The following is a 13,718-nucleotide window of genomic DNA, read 5'->3' on the forward strand; positions in this document are numbered from 1 at the left end:
TACACATACATACATATATACTGTGTGTGGACATATGCATACAGTACAAACACGCTGTGAGCTACCAGAATTCACATACTGCGGGGTGAGATACACACACAAGAAAACAACCGAGGAAGATTTGTGAGTACAAAAAACCCAACTCAAAGTGTACCTCTAGACTTTGTCTTCCACAATAACCAACAAAATGAGGGATTAAAAAAGGAAGAAACCATAATGGAAAAAAGTTTACTTACATCTACATAAGAAAAGAAACATTAAGTTGATGCAATTTGGAGCAGAGCATCAAGTAAAGAAGCAAAAACACTGCAGAGCACAACACACAGGCCTAAAGGCTCACCCCTAAACTGACTCCCATACCCAGAAGCTTACAGCTGAGCTGACAAATACTTAATGCACATGTAACATGTGAATCTGCAGAAAGAAAACCATATCCTGATATTTTTCTGAATGAAGAATGGAAACCACAGCAAAGGAGAAACAGATAAATCAGAGGAAAGGGACCAACAGGGTCATACTGACCCCATTCCATCTTTCACTGACTCTTGCCCTCTGTGTGCAGTGAAAGCTCTAGAATGTGGAAGGAACTGGGAGAAACAATGTAAAGATTGAAGATCTTTTTTTTCCTCAGGAATGGGTATGACCTTACCCAAGTGACAAAATAAACACTAGTGCAAACCACATACAAATGGCCAGAACAGAACAGAGTCTAGTTATCCTAACAAGGTACACCAAGATACCCATGCTATCACCCCAACCCAGTTTCATTTCTCTTAGGACCCAGAGAAAGTAGAGAGCGCACACACTTATACACCAGCTGCAGTTTGAAAAGGAAAACAAACTGATTTTAGACACAACGGGGAAACAATAAGTAACAAACAGAATGCCTGAAAAAAGCTGACCAAACAAGGCCTTACAGGTTATGAAAAATCTGGCTTTCACTCTGTGGGATCTGGGAAGCCACAGAGGGCTGGCTTTAAGCTTAGAAGTGACATAATGCTACCTAGATTTTTAAAGTAAAATTGGAAGGTGTGTTGAGAACAGTGAAGCAGGGAAATCAGCTAGCAGGACACGTCAATAGCTCAATCAAGGGACTGACAGAGTTGAGCAGGGCACTGGTGGTAGAGTTGCTAACTAGACTTGGGACACAGCTGACATTAATTGACTCTTGGAATTAATTCAACCTTGCATTCCAGAAATCAACCTTGTGTGGTTGGTTTGTCACCATATATATATATAATCATTTTTTAAGGGTTTGTGTTTCTGTTTATAAAAGATACTGATGTGCTTTCTTTCCATGATGTTTTTGACCTTAGTGTTTGGGCAGTGAGCCTCAAAACGAGCAAGGAAGTGCTGCTACTTCTTCTTCCTCTCTGTGAAAAAGGCTGAGTAGGACAGGTCACATGTCTACACTGGACACTTGACAAAACGCATCAGTGAAACCATTTGAGCCTGAATTCCTCTTTGTAGGAAGAGTTTTGGACAGTAATTCAATTTCTTTTCTTGATATAGAACCACTCAACTGTTCTATTTCTTAAATTACACACAGAAGGCTAAGTAGCACAAATTTTTCCTTATATGAGAAACTCAGAATATAAATAATTTAAAAAGCAAAATAAAGGAGAGATGGTAGGAAACAATGTATCTGTAGACTTTTTGGAGATGGTATGAGGTTCTGGGGAAGGGGGAAAGGTGAGTAAACTAATCAAGATGCAACATGCACATGTACCAATTCCCACAAACAAATGTAATTATTATGCTCTATAAATATATGATTAAAAAGTTTTTCCATTTCTTACATTTGTACTGTTTCTTCGTTATAAGAAATCTCTCCATTTAATCAGAATTATCAAATTTGACGGCATAATGTTGACAACACTGTACTCTATCACTTTTTAAAAAAAGATTTCAGTATGTAACCAAGACTAGCCTCAAACTCTCAATCCTCCTGCCTCAGCCTCTGAAGTGCTGAAATCACAGGCATGTCCCATGAGCCCAGCCTTCTTTACTACCCTTTTAAGATCTAGGAGGCATGTGGTAATGTCTCCTCTTTCATCCTTTGTATTGTCATCTTCTTTCCATCAATCTGTCTAAACATTTATTTTTTATTCATATTTTTCAAAAATATTTTAGTAATAGTTTTCCTATTTTTCTCCATTTCCAAATTCACTAATTTGAACTTGATTTTTATTTCCTTCCATTTACATTGAATTTGCTTCTTTTTTGTTGGCTTCTTTAGGCAGAAATTTGCATCACTGATTTTTTTTCTATAATGTAATGCCTTAAATTCTCTTCTAAGCACTGCCCTGGAAGTATCTTACAAATTTTGCTATGTACTGCTTCATTTGTATCTATTTCAAAACACTCTCTGATTTCCCTTGCAACTCTTCATTGGTAAAAAAATTATCTATAAGTTGCTTAATTTCTGAGCATTTGGGAATTTCTCTGACTCAATTCTGGTAGTGATCAATCTCTAATTCTCTTGTATCAGACAACATGGTCTACAATTTTAATACTTCCAAATATTTGACCATACTGTTTACCCTGTAAAGTCTTCCATGTTTACTTGAATGTAATTCCAACTGTCAATTAGATGAGGGTGATGACGCTGTTTTAAACGTTTCTAGGGGCTGGGGATTGAGCTCAGTGGTTCTGTAGCCTGCCTTGCAAGCACAAGGACCCAAGTTCGATCCCTGGTACCAAAAATAAAATAAAATAAAATGAACATTTCTAAATGCTCACTGATTTTCTATTCTCTCAATTATTACAAGAGTAATATTGATATCTAATCATACATTTTTCTATTTCTCCTTTTTATTCTGAATGTCTGAAATATACTGTAGATCTAGCTATGTTAGATGCATACATATTTATAATTATCCTACTGCAATATTAATAATTATGAAAAGTCCTTTTTCTATAGTAATATTTTAGAACTAGTATTGTAGGACATTAATATAATCACACTATATCTTTTGTGTGTCTTATAGATACCATTTACTTTACAATTTTATTTTTATATTCAGTCTGGCAATTTCTGTTTTCTGACTGGAGTGTTCAGTTGTTTCATATATAACATTATATACTGAAATGACTGGTTTTAGGTCTGTCAATTCTTCTCCATCCTTTAACATCTTCTTTTGTGTTCAGCAAGTATTTTGTTTTTTACTTTACCATTTTAGTTCCTCTAAACTTTACATTATTTAGTGCCACGACCACTCCAGTAGAGTCTGCGTGACAATGCCGGTCACCTGGCAGAAACCAGACCCGAGGTATCGTCCCCATGGGGTTAAGCCTCCTGGAAGTCCTTGGCACACACCGCATGCGAAGTCAGCCGTGAAGAGAATAGCTGGCCTCTCTGCCTGCAGTTTGGGGACATTGGGTTCATTTATAATTCTGTTCTATTTTGTCTTTATTACTATTTGTTCATTATCTGTAGAATTGTATTCTGGGCCCAGGAAAGATCAAGAACAATTAGATGTTCCTAGAGATGGGGAGGTGTTGGGGCACAAGAGGACGGGCGGCCAAAGTGCTGACCCTGAGCCCCCGGACTGTGAAGTCCTGAAGGTGATCCTGAAGGTGACATGCTGAAGCCAGTCAATTGTTTTACAAACTTCCCCTTCTGACTGCGTATAGGTGTGGTCTTACCTTGACTTAGTGGTCTTAGCTTTTGTGATTGTATATAGGTGTGGTCTTACTTTGACCTTGTGGTCTTAGCTTTTACAGTACTATTGTCTATCTTTCTCATGCCTGCTTGTGACTGAAATCACTCTTGAGGTGTGCCCTTGAAACTAATATATATACACCTAGAGTTAGAAATAAAATTGCAGCAGCTACTACCTTCACTACTCAGTGCTGTGTGGTTTCTGACTGTCACCGCCAAACCTGCTCCCACCTTTCTGAAGATCCCTGTTCTCCTCGTGAAATCCAGTCTTTGCTCCCCTACGGTCGGTAGCAATTTAGTGGTTGCTATTTAACTTACCTCAAACTTTTTCTTTTTCCTGCACAGGGGATGGACTCCCAATGAGCTACATTTCCAGTAATATTAATTGACTGATTCACTGAGGCAGGGTCTTGCTAAGTCACTAAATTGCCTAGGCTGAGGTTGAACTTGCAATCCTGCCTCAGCCTCCCAGAGCACTGGGATTACAAGAATGCACTACCATGCCCACCTTATCACATTTCTAATTTACCACGTTTTACTTCAAGCTATTTTTTTCCCTTGCAACTCTGAATTTTTATTTTTTTAAAGTAATACAGGTTCTTCAAATCAGAAACACCACCGCCAGGACCACCATTCTTTATTATTTTAAGAATCATTAATGGCCAACTTCAGACTGCTAACTCTCACAGTTTCAAGCAACCTCTGGGGTTCCTTATCAAATGCATCTTTCCATAACCCTAGAACTTGTAGCTTACATTCCGGATACCTCAAGACTTAACATAAAGTTCTCATTCCTTCATGGCCCAAGATATTGTGTTAGGTTCATTTTCACCAGCCTCTGGTTGATGAGAACAGAGAAGAGATCTTCACAACACAGGAAAGTCAAACCACAGTATTCCAGCCCAAGCCTCCAAATGCTACAGTTTGGATTTTTCAGAGCTTCACACAGAATTTTCACTCCTTCATTTCACAAGTCTTGGTACCCAAGGTCTAGACTTAACAGGTTTGGGCTGTTCAAAATAGCCAAAGCCAGATCCAGACAACATACAGTAATGAGAACACAGCCCATCAACTCCAAGTCCTGAAGATTACAGTTTGACTGTTGAAAGACATTACACAGATGATTTGCTCCATCATTTTTTTTTTTTTTTGGTTTTTTGAGACAGGGTCTCACTATGTAGTTGAGACTGACCTGGAACTCACTATATAGCCCAGGCTGGTCTCGAGCTCACAGTGATCCTCCTGCCTCAGCCTCCTGAATGCTGCGATTACAGGCGTACACCACCACGCCCGGCTGCTCCATCATCTTGAAGACAGTTTCACTCTTGTGCAGAATAGAAGTTGAGAGGTATTTACTGCTAATAAAATAACAACACCTCAGCACAAGGCTCTGTAGAGTAAACTCTGGATGTTTCAAGGCAGCACTTACAAAGCTTTATTCCACAATGTCCCACTTTGTTATTGACAAGCATAAATGAGTCAGTCTCTTACTGTTGGTGGGAGCCAAAGAAAGATCCTCACAATTAGCTTCTGTGAGGCCACAGTTTTTTAATTATTGTCTCTCTAGGTAATATTCTGGGTGTCCTAAGGCCTCACACAATATCTTCACTCCTTCATCCAGTGTATTATTGGTCAATAAGCTCAAAAATACCAGGTTCTGGCTTTTGATGAGAACCTTAGATATATTTGCACAACAAACTGCAGTTAGGTTGCAAGACTCCAACCTCAGATTTTGTAGTTTACATTCTGGGTATTTTAAGGCTTCACATAATGATTTTATTCCATTATCCTCTATGTTACTCCCTTTCAGGTCAAGCTACAACAGATTCTGCTGGGAAGTCAAGAAACTAAAGGTGTCTTGATAGCCAAGAGGGAAAGAAACACATCTCAACAGGAGTTTTTGTAGTTTCCAGTTTAGATGCTTTAGTTCTTAACAAAAAAATATTCGTGATTAACTCATCAAAGTTGCTATGGCTCAAGTTGAATTCCATCAAGTGTTCATTTGTATTAAGCAAAGAAGAGATTTTGCCAGCAATGAGTAATGTGATCCAGTCCCCTGCAACAACTCCCCTTGGGCTGATCATGTGTACTGACGTGTGTTAGAACAATGATATTTCTTGCAGAACATGATTATGGATTGTTTCACTTAAAAAGTTCTTTAAAAAAACAGCAGTATAGCTTACTGAAATGAGTTATCAGCACATTTAGTAAGAACATGGGAGAACCTGCATCTTTATTTTTGGAATTTATGAGACAAATCCTTAACTCTGAAACAATAGAATGCTGTGGAGATGACAGTGGTCTCATGGAAGTAGAGAGAGCTCATGCATCACGGACAATGAGTATTAATGCTGCAGAGTTAAACAGCTTCTACAAAGCTAAGAAAGTCCAGAAAATTTGTTCCTTGAACTAGAGAAGCTTGTTTTGGAACATTCAAAAGATGATGACAATCTGGATTCTCTGTTGGACAATGTAGTTGGCCTTAAACAAATGCTGGAGTCATCAAGGTGACCCTTTATCTCTCTATGACCAGGATGTAGAACCAATGCTTTCTGCTCCGGAATCTCTCCAGAATCTGTTTAACAATTGGACTGCATATGTGCTCGCTGATGTCATGGATGATCAGTTGAAATCTATGTGGTTCATTCCATTTCAGGCTGAAGAGATCGGTACAGATCTGGATTTGGTAAAGGTCGATTTGACTGAACTTTCTGAAAATGCTGTAGTGACTTTGATCTGCACTCAGAATTAGAGCACTCATTTTTATCACAGCCATCATCTCCAGGGAGAACCAAGACTACTAAAGGATTCAAACTTGGGAAACACAAGCATGAGACCTTTATAACTTCAAGTGGAAAATCTGAATATATTAAACCTGCCAAACAAGCTCATGTTGTGCCACCACCAAGAGGAAGGGGCCGGAGAGGATTTGGACAGGGTATATGACCCCATGCTATTTTTGAGAGAAAACAGAACACAAGTAGACCACCTTCTGTGCATGGGTTATAGTCTGTTGTGGCTGAAAGTAAAGAAGTGGACCCCCAAGATGGGATAACTCTACTAAATCAGCCACTCAAAGTATCACAGATGATTTATTCTCATGGTATATTTTCAGGCAATTGAGGAGGACAAGGCGCTTTTCACAGTCAGAATAGGTTTTTTTACACCACCTGCTTCAAAAGGGAATTACGGTCATCAGGAGGGAACAAGAGGCTGCAACTGGAGCACCCAGAATACTCCTCGAGGCAACTACAACAGTAGTGGGGCGACTGAGCTTCTCAAGGTCATGGGGGACTCGGGCCTTCCTGGGCCAGCGCCAATAGTGGTAGTGGAGGCTCCCGAGGGAAGTTCATTAGTGGAGGCAGGGACCACACTAGTGGAGGTTAGTGGACCATAATGTATGGTCCTTCACATGATAAAATGCTCTCAGGGACATCAAGTGCATATGGACATTTCATAAGGACAATAAAAGTAAGACATCGAAGGAGTCTTAGCTATTATCTGGAGACATCTGAGAGAATATTTTTATCTGAAGAAAGCAGATTTTGTTTGATATCTAACATGAAATTTCAAAAAAAATCCAAACTTCGTATGTAAAAAAAAATTATATCCACAAAAAATTTTCACAACTGCACACTAATATAATTTCCAACCTTTTTTCTGTGCTGTGGTATACTAGGTATATGTACTATATAAGAATAATTCATCCATATATATTATAAAGTCCACAATTAAGTCTCATAATTTTTCATTAAAGTCACAGGGTTTAAATAAATTAAAATAAGAAAGGGGGAAACACAGCTTTTATGTTTATCTACATGCTCACCAAGTGCTCTTTATTCCTTTCATTACTTCTCTCCGATCTGAAGCAATTCCTTAGGCATGCCTTACAGTGCAGGTATGCTATCAAAAAGTTCTGTTTTAGTTTGCCTAGAAATGTTTTTATTTTGCATTTAATTTTAAATTATAGTTTCACTGAATATAAAATTCTTGGTTGACAAGTTCATTTTTCCATAATTTTAAATGTTACTCCAGTGTCTTTTGGTGTTCACTGTTGAGTAAGAAAAAATATAAACTGTATTTCTGTTCCCTTATGTCTGATGTGGTTTCTTTTTTCAAGATTTTCTCTTTATCTGTAGCTTTGAGCAGTTGCACTAAGATATTCCTAGGTATGGATTTTTATTTTTGTGTGTTTATATTCTGAGAATTTGATGAAATTTCTTGGATCCATTAATATTCTTCACCAAACATGAGAGATTTCAATCATTTCTTTCATGGAATATTTGTTTCTACTTTTTTCTTTTTCTCTTCTCATCCTCTGCGATGCCAATTATACCTATACCTATTAGAGTGTTTGATACTGTCCCACAAGTTTCTGAGCTCTGCGCACCTCCGAATGGACTAAGCAATAACTTCATGGCTATGACACCAAGGGTCCAGGCATCAGGGCAAAACCAGACAAACAGGACTACCCCAAATTTAAACATTTTGGTGCATCGAAAAACGCCTTCTTCAGGAATATCTGCATGATTTTGCTGCTCAAGCTGAGCAGGGTAAGATTAATATAAGCCAGTTGTTACCTGGCTGGTCATTTTCCAGTCGTCCCTTTTAAGTGTTGAGGCTAATAATTAATAGTTTTATTCTTATTTCCAATGGAAACGAATTGCCTAACATCCTCACTCAATTATCACAGGATATATTAGGGGTTTTGGGAGGTTTTTTTGAAACAGTCTTGCTTTTTAGTTCAGACTGTCCTTAAACTCACTATGTAGCCCAGGCTGGCCTCAAATTCATGGAGATCCTCCTGCCTCAGTCTCCCAAGTGCTAGGATTACAGGTATGCACCACCAAACTTGGCTCTGGGATATAGTAGTAAGGCTAAGCCCAAACAGATTTATTTTCTTGCTTGCTTGCTTGCTTTTTGGTACTGAGGATCAAACTCGGGACCCTGCACTTGTGAGGCAGGTGGTGAAATCACTGAGCTAAATACCCAGCCCCCAAAAGGATTTTCTAAGACAAACTAGATGTGGATACAAAACAAAGAGAGTAGTCAAGGACGACTGAGGTTTTTCATCTGAACAAACAGAAGAACAGAGTTATCGCCAAAATGAGACAACTATGAGAAGAAAAGGTAAGTAAGAGAAGGTCTGGAATTCAATTTTGATATGTTACACTTGAGATATCTACTAGACACTCAAGTAAATACAATCATGGTGTTTGGGAGAATGATACCTTTATTGGTAGAATAAACCAGGCTCCCTCAAAAGCTCAGTTTGAATTAATCCTAGATAAGAAAGAAATGGTTCAGCAACACCTGTCATCAAAGTTCAGGGAAGAAAAAGTTCACTGAGCCATAGGATGAACGAAGAAAAGGGACTTGAAAGATGAGCTTAATTGTGAAAGAAGACCTTATGCAAAGGGACAAAGAAAGGAAAAATAGAAGAGCAGGAGGAGAAAGGGAAGTGAAAAGTTTCTCTAAAAACAAGAATAGAAGATTGCTGAACAGCAGGCTTAGGCAAAATACGATAAAAACAAACCAATGACCCTAATGTCCATGTAGCATATATAAGTGACTACCTGACTGATGATAACCAAAGAACAGAAACAATGTAATTCTTTACCAAACTACAGCATATTAGACTTTTTTTATTGTTAACTGATACTAAAATATAGATTAAAACATTACCAAAAAACATTTATATCCATGATTTCATGTAACACACTCACAGCTCTTTGAAAACACACTAAAATCGAAAGTGGAGTTCAGTGGAATTCAGATAAAATAAAACATTGAAATATATCATAAGAGTCAAAGAAATTTGGCTGGGGGTTTGGCTCAGTGGTAGAATGCTTGTCTACAATGTGCAAGGCCATAGGTTTGATCCCCAGTACTGCTAAAAACAACCAACCTAAAGTCAATAAAAGATACATATCACTATAGGGACAAGATTTTAGCTGTGTTTGGGGGAATTATTTTCTTTGATGAGATTAAAAGGGAGACAGAAAGGGCCAGGAATTCAGCTCAGTGGCACCCATGCCTGCCTCACAAGTGCAAGGTCCTGAGTTCAATCCCCAGTAAGAAAAAAAAGGGTGGGGGCAGAAAATGTAACATGGAAAGCAAGAAATAAAGATCCTATGGTATATTAGCACAAACACTAGGTAGAAAGGAAGGGAAGGAGCTAAACAAATTCTAAAACCAAGGGTGGGGTATGTGCCTACAGTCTGAACTACTCAGGAGTCTAAGGCATTAAGATAACTAGAGCACAGGCTATTGGGCCAGTCTGGGCAACACAGCGAGACCTGGTCAAAAGAAGGAAGGTAAGAAGGCAGGGGAGAAAAGGGAGAAGAAGAAAGGGAGGGAGGGAGGGAGGGAATTCTAATATAGTGGACAGGATACTACCTGGATCTAGAATTGTGAGACCAATTCATAATTACTGTATTAAAAAGAAAAGCGATTTGTTCAACACCTCACTTTTTTTTTAATCTGCATTTGCCCGAGGATTTTGATGACAATAAAAATGCATGCAAAACAGATTTAAAAAGATATATCAGGCAAATGGATGGCAAAATTAGTAACATACAAATCGTAAGTACTTTGTTATATATACTTATAAGCCAAGTAAATTTTCCACGCTGCTTCTGTTAACTTACTATATTATAATTTACAATTACAAATTTATTGATGGGAATAATAATTATTATACTTTACCTTTGCAGTCAGAAGAAGAGCTAAAAGAAGGGTTCCTATTACTAGCAAAAATATGATGAAAATGCTAATTATTTTATCTAACATCTTCTCCAACCAGATGATCATCTGCACAGAAATGAAAAAGAAAATTACTTATCCCTAAAGTACAACTTAATAAACATGCACAAGCACAGAGTCAAATATAACAAAGACAAAAAAGAATGTTCAGCTTTGCAAAGCAAACTGACATACTATTTGAAGCAGTAAAAGCCATAAGCAACTTTAGAAAATTAACTAATACTATTAACTATTGCTGTTATTTTATGAAGAGTTCATTATTGTCATATCTAAGGGAATAAATTAGGCTGTATGTCTGAATTATCATACTGTTCTCTATCTACAATTTTAATCATACTTCAAAACTCACTGGAAATTCTATACAAAATAATGACAATCCAATAGCTGACCTAAGATGTCATGAAGTTGTACTCAAGTGGCAAATACAGATGACTCTGGAAGGAGCATGTATCTCATAAATACAAGTGTGTTCTAAATTATACAGATTCAGTTGGAGCAAATTAAAATATGTAATAATTACATTCAAAATGTTTTCCTTTGATTTCATTAAGGTTATAAAAGAGAGTAATAATAAAAATTTAATGTTAAGGCAATGATAGCAAATTCAGAATAACTATTACCTGGGAAAAGACACAAGATGCTGGGAGATAGATGTTCAAGTGGGTAATTATTGAGGTAGTTTTATCACACTGGGGGACAGGCAAATTATATGTAAAATATTTCATAAAACTTTTTTTTTTGTTTTTTGAGACAGGGTCTCACTATGTATTTGAGACTGACCTGGAACTCACTAGAGGTAGCCCAGGCTGGGCTTGAACTCACAGCGATCCTCCTGCCTCAACCTCCCAAGTGCTGGGATTACAGGAGTGAGCCACCATACCCAGCTTCATAAAACTTTTATAAAAGTCTGATATCTCACTTAAAGCTTCTACTCTTTTGAAAACATAAGTACCATGACATAATTGTAATTAAGCAAATATAAATTAACCAATCTGGTACTTGTTCCTTAATCAATAATTAAAGCTATACTATCCCTATATGCTATGTGATATTCTATCCTGACTGTACCTTCCTTCATCTTTCACAACCACAATAATCCTACATTTGAAACAACTTTGTTTTCACAATATATAGTAATTCCGATAGATGTCTATGCCATGTAAAGCATCTAGTATTTTGAAACTATACTTAAAGAAATGAATAGTTGCTAAGAGACCACATTGCACCATATCATTCCCAACACGAGCTACAGCACTGCAAAGTTATACTTTTTTTGTACTGGGGATAGAACTCAGGTCCTTGCACTTGCAAGGCAGGTGGCAGCACCACTAATCCCCAGCCCTTCAAAGTTATTCTTAATTTAAATCTAAATTGTGTTCTCCAAGTAGTGAGCTAAACATCTAAGATAAAAGAATATTTGTTTTTTTAAAACCACCATGATTTCAAAAACATTTATTTTCCATTCAATGTTTATCAGTCCATTGTCCCACTTATCTTTCATGAAGGACAATGTCACTAAGAAACCAATGGCACAGAAAAATGATAAGTTTACCTGTAATCTTGACAATTAGAGCAAAGGGAAGAGTTAATTTTCAGTACATGCTACCAAAGCATCAAAGACAATGAAGAGATTAAATAAAGGAATAACAGATTTCTAAGATATGGAAGGTCAGACATTTTATTTTTGAAGATATTTCTAAAATCAATGAAATGAAAATTTTCACAATAGGAAACCAGCTAAACATCTGGTTTTGGAGAGCTCTTCCTGAGGAAACAGCTGGAGTGGCATCATTCCTCTTTGTATTTCCAGAACCTAACTGTATCTGGCACACAGTAAGCATTCAGTTAATACTATACATTTAAATAAGCAAGCATAAAGGTATTTCAGAATTAAGACTAGATTTGTATCCACAAATAAAAATTTATTTCTGAAAATAACATAAGAGGTTATGGTTTTTGTTGTTGGCTTTAAAAAAGTCATATCCTGAAATATATTTTTAAATGAAAATGGTGCTCTATTTACAAAGTATGTAGATCTAACTTTACCTCTGGGTAATTTTAATATATAAACAGGGAATACCCAAAAGCATGTTGTGTACATTAACATGAAATAATGAAACTTTATTCTCAAACTAGGACAGAATTTCCTCCCAAATCCTATTTTGTCCCTAATTATGTATGACATACTTGCTTAGGGTACTGGACACCCTTTATCAGTCTAACCTGCTGTATATCCAGGGGCTGTAGTATCAAGGGTTAACAGTAAGAGTCACATGTCTCATTAAAAATTAAAATCACTTAAGATATTCAGTGCATAAGCTAAAAAGTTATTTTTTTTAACCCACATTGTGGGTAGCTAAAAAATAAGCTAAGAACAGGGTGAGAAGGGAGACAATAAAAGATTAAAATGTGGACAAAAATCTATTCAAGAATAAAAAAGAATGAGAAGTGGTGTATCCTACACCTATAATCCAGCTCCTTGGGAGGAGGAGGCAAAAAAGATCTCTCAAGTCTGAGGCCAGCCTGGGCAATTTAGTAAGATGTCAAAACAAAATAAAAATGGCTGTGGAATACTGCTCAGTGTTGGAGCACTTGCCTAGCATGCCCAAGATCCTGTGTTCAATCCTCAAAACCAATAAACAAAAATCAAAAGAATAAAAGGGAACAGAGAAAGTCAAGAGAAGAGAAAAAAGACTGGAGGATACATTAAACTAAGGACCAACAGAGAAGATAAAACAGAAGAAACTTAGGAAGAAGAAAAGAATCAAACCTCCGAAAGAATGAATGTAACAGTACCAAGAAACAGAAACTCAGAAACATGGAGAAAGACACAGAGAAAGTGACCAGAGAAAAGAATTTCTCAAAAATTCCAGAGATGTCACCCAGGAGGCTGCCCCATGTTCTGCTTTGCGCAAGAAACCAAACTACCCGCTGCCACTACCTGGCTTGCGGAAACTGCACATGGTCTCTAGCAAATCCCCTAGTCTTTCCAGGTTGTTTTCTTTTTTAAAAGAAAAAAAAGAAAAAAAGGAGTAATTTTAAAACAACATGCTAAAATTTCCCAATGTGAATGAAGGGCATACATTTTTTCTTTAAGTATAGAAATGTCTGTAAATTTATAATTATAACCAAAGTCAGGATAAAACTCCTAAACTGAACAAATTCTCTCATCAAGCTATTAAAAAAGCATCACTCATTCAAGCTGCATATTAGGCACAGTGGCACTGCCTGTAAGCACAGATACTTGGAAGGATGATGACACTGGAGGATACCAAGTTTAAGGCCAGCC

The 13,718-nt window shown here is 37.2% G+C and overlaps 1 protein-coding gene across 3 annotated transcripts in view; it reads right to left on the reverse strand.

Annotated features, from left to right (window-relative positions):
• Tmem245 (transmembrane protein 245) overlaps nucleotides 1–13,718 on the reverse strand; it is a 98,746-nt gene that overhangs the window by 52,598 nt on the left and 32,430 nt on the right. For all 3 annotated transcript variants that reach the window (XM_010639291.2, XM_033758972.1, XM_010639290.2), the window contains one exon: nucleotides 10,373–10,477. In XM_010639291.2, the coding sequence (XP_010637593.1) occupies nucleotides 10,373–10,477 (105 nt within the window). The remainder of the gene's footprint in view (nucleotides 1–10,372; nucleotides 10,478–13,718) is intronic.

Source organism: Fukomys damarensis, unplaced genomic scaffold (genome assembly GCF_012274545.1).
Source record: "Fukomys damarensis isolate Sample0158 unplaced genomic scaffold, DMR_v1.0_HiC HiC_scaffold_36, whole genome shotgun sequence".
Classification (NCBI taxonomy): Eukaryota; Metazoa; Chordata; class Mammalia; order Rodentia; family Bathyergidae; genus Fukomys; species Fukomys damarensis.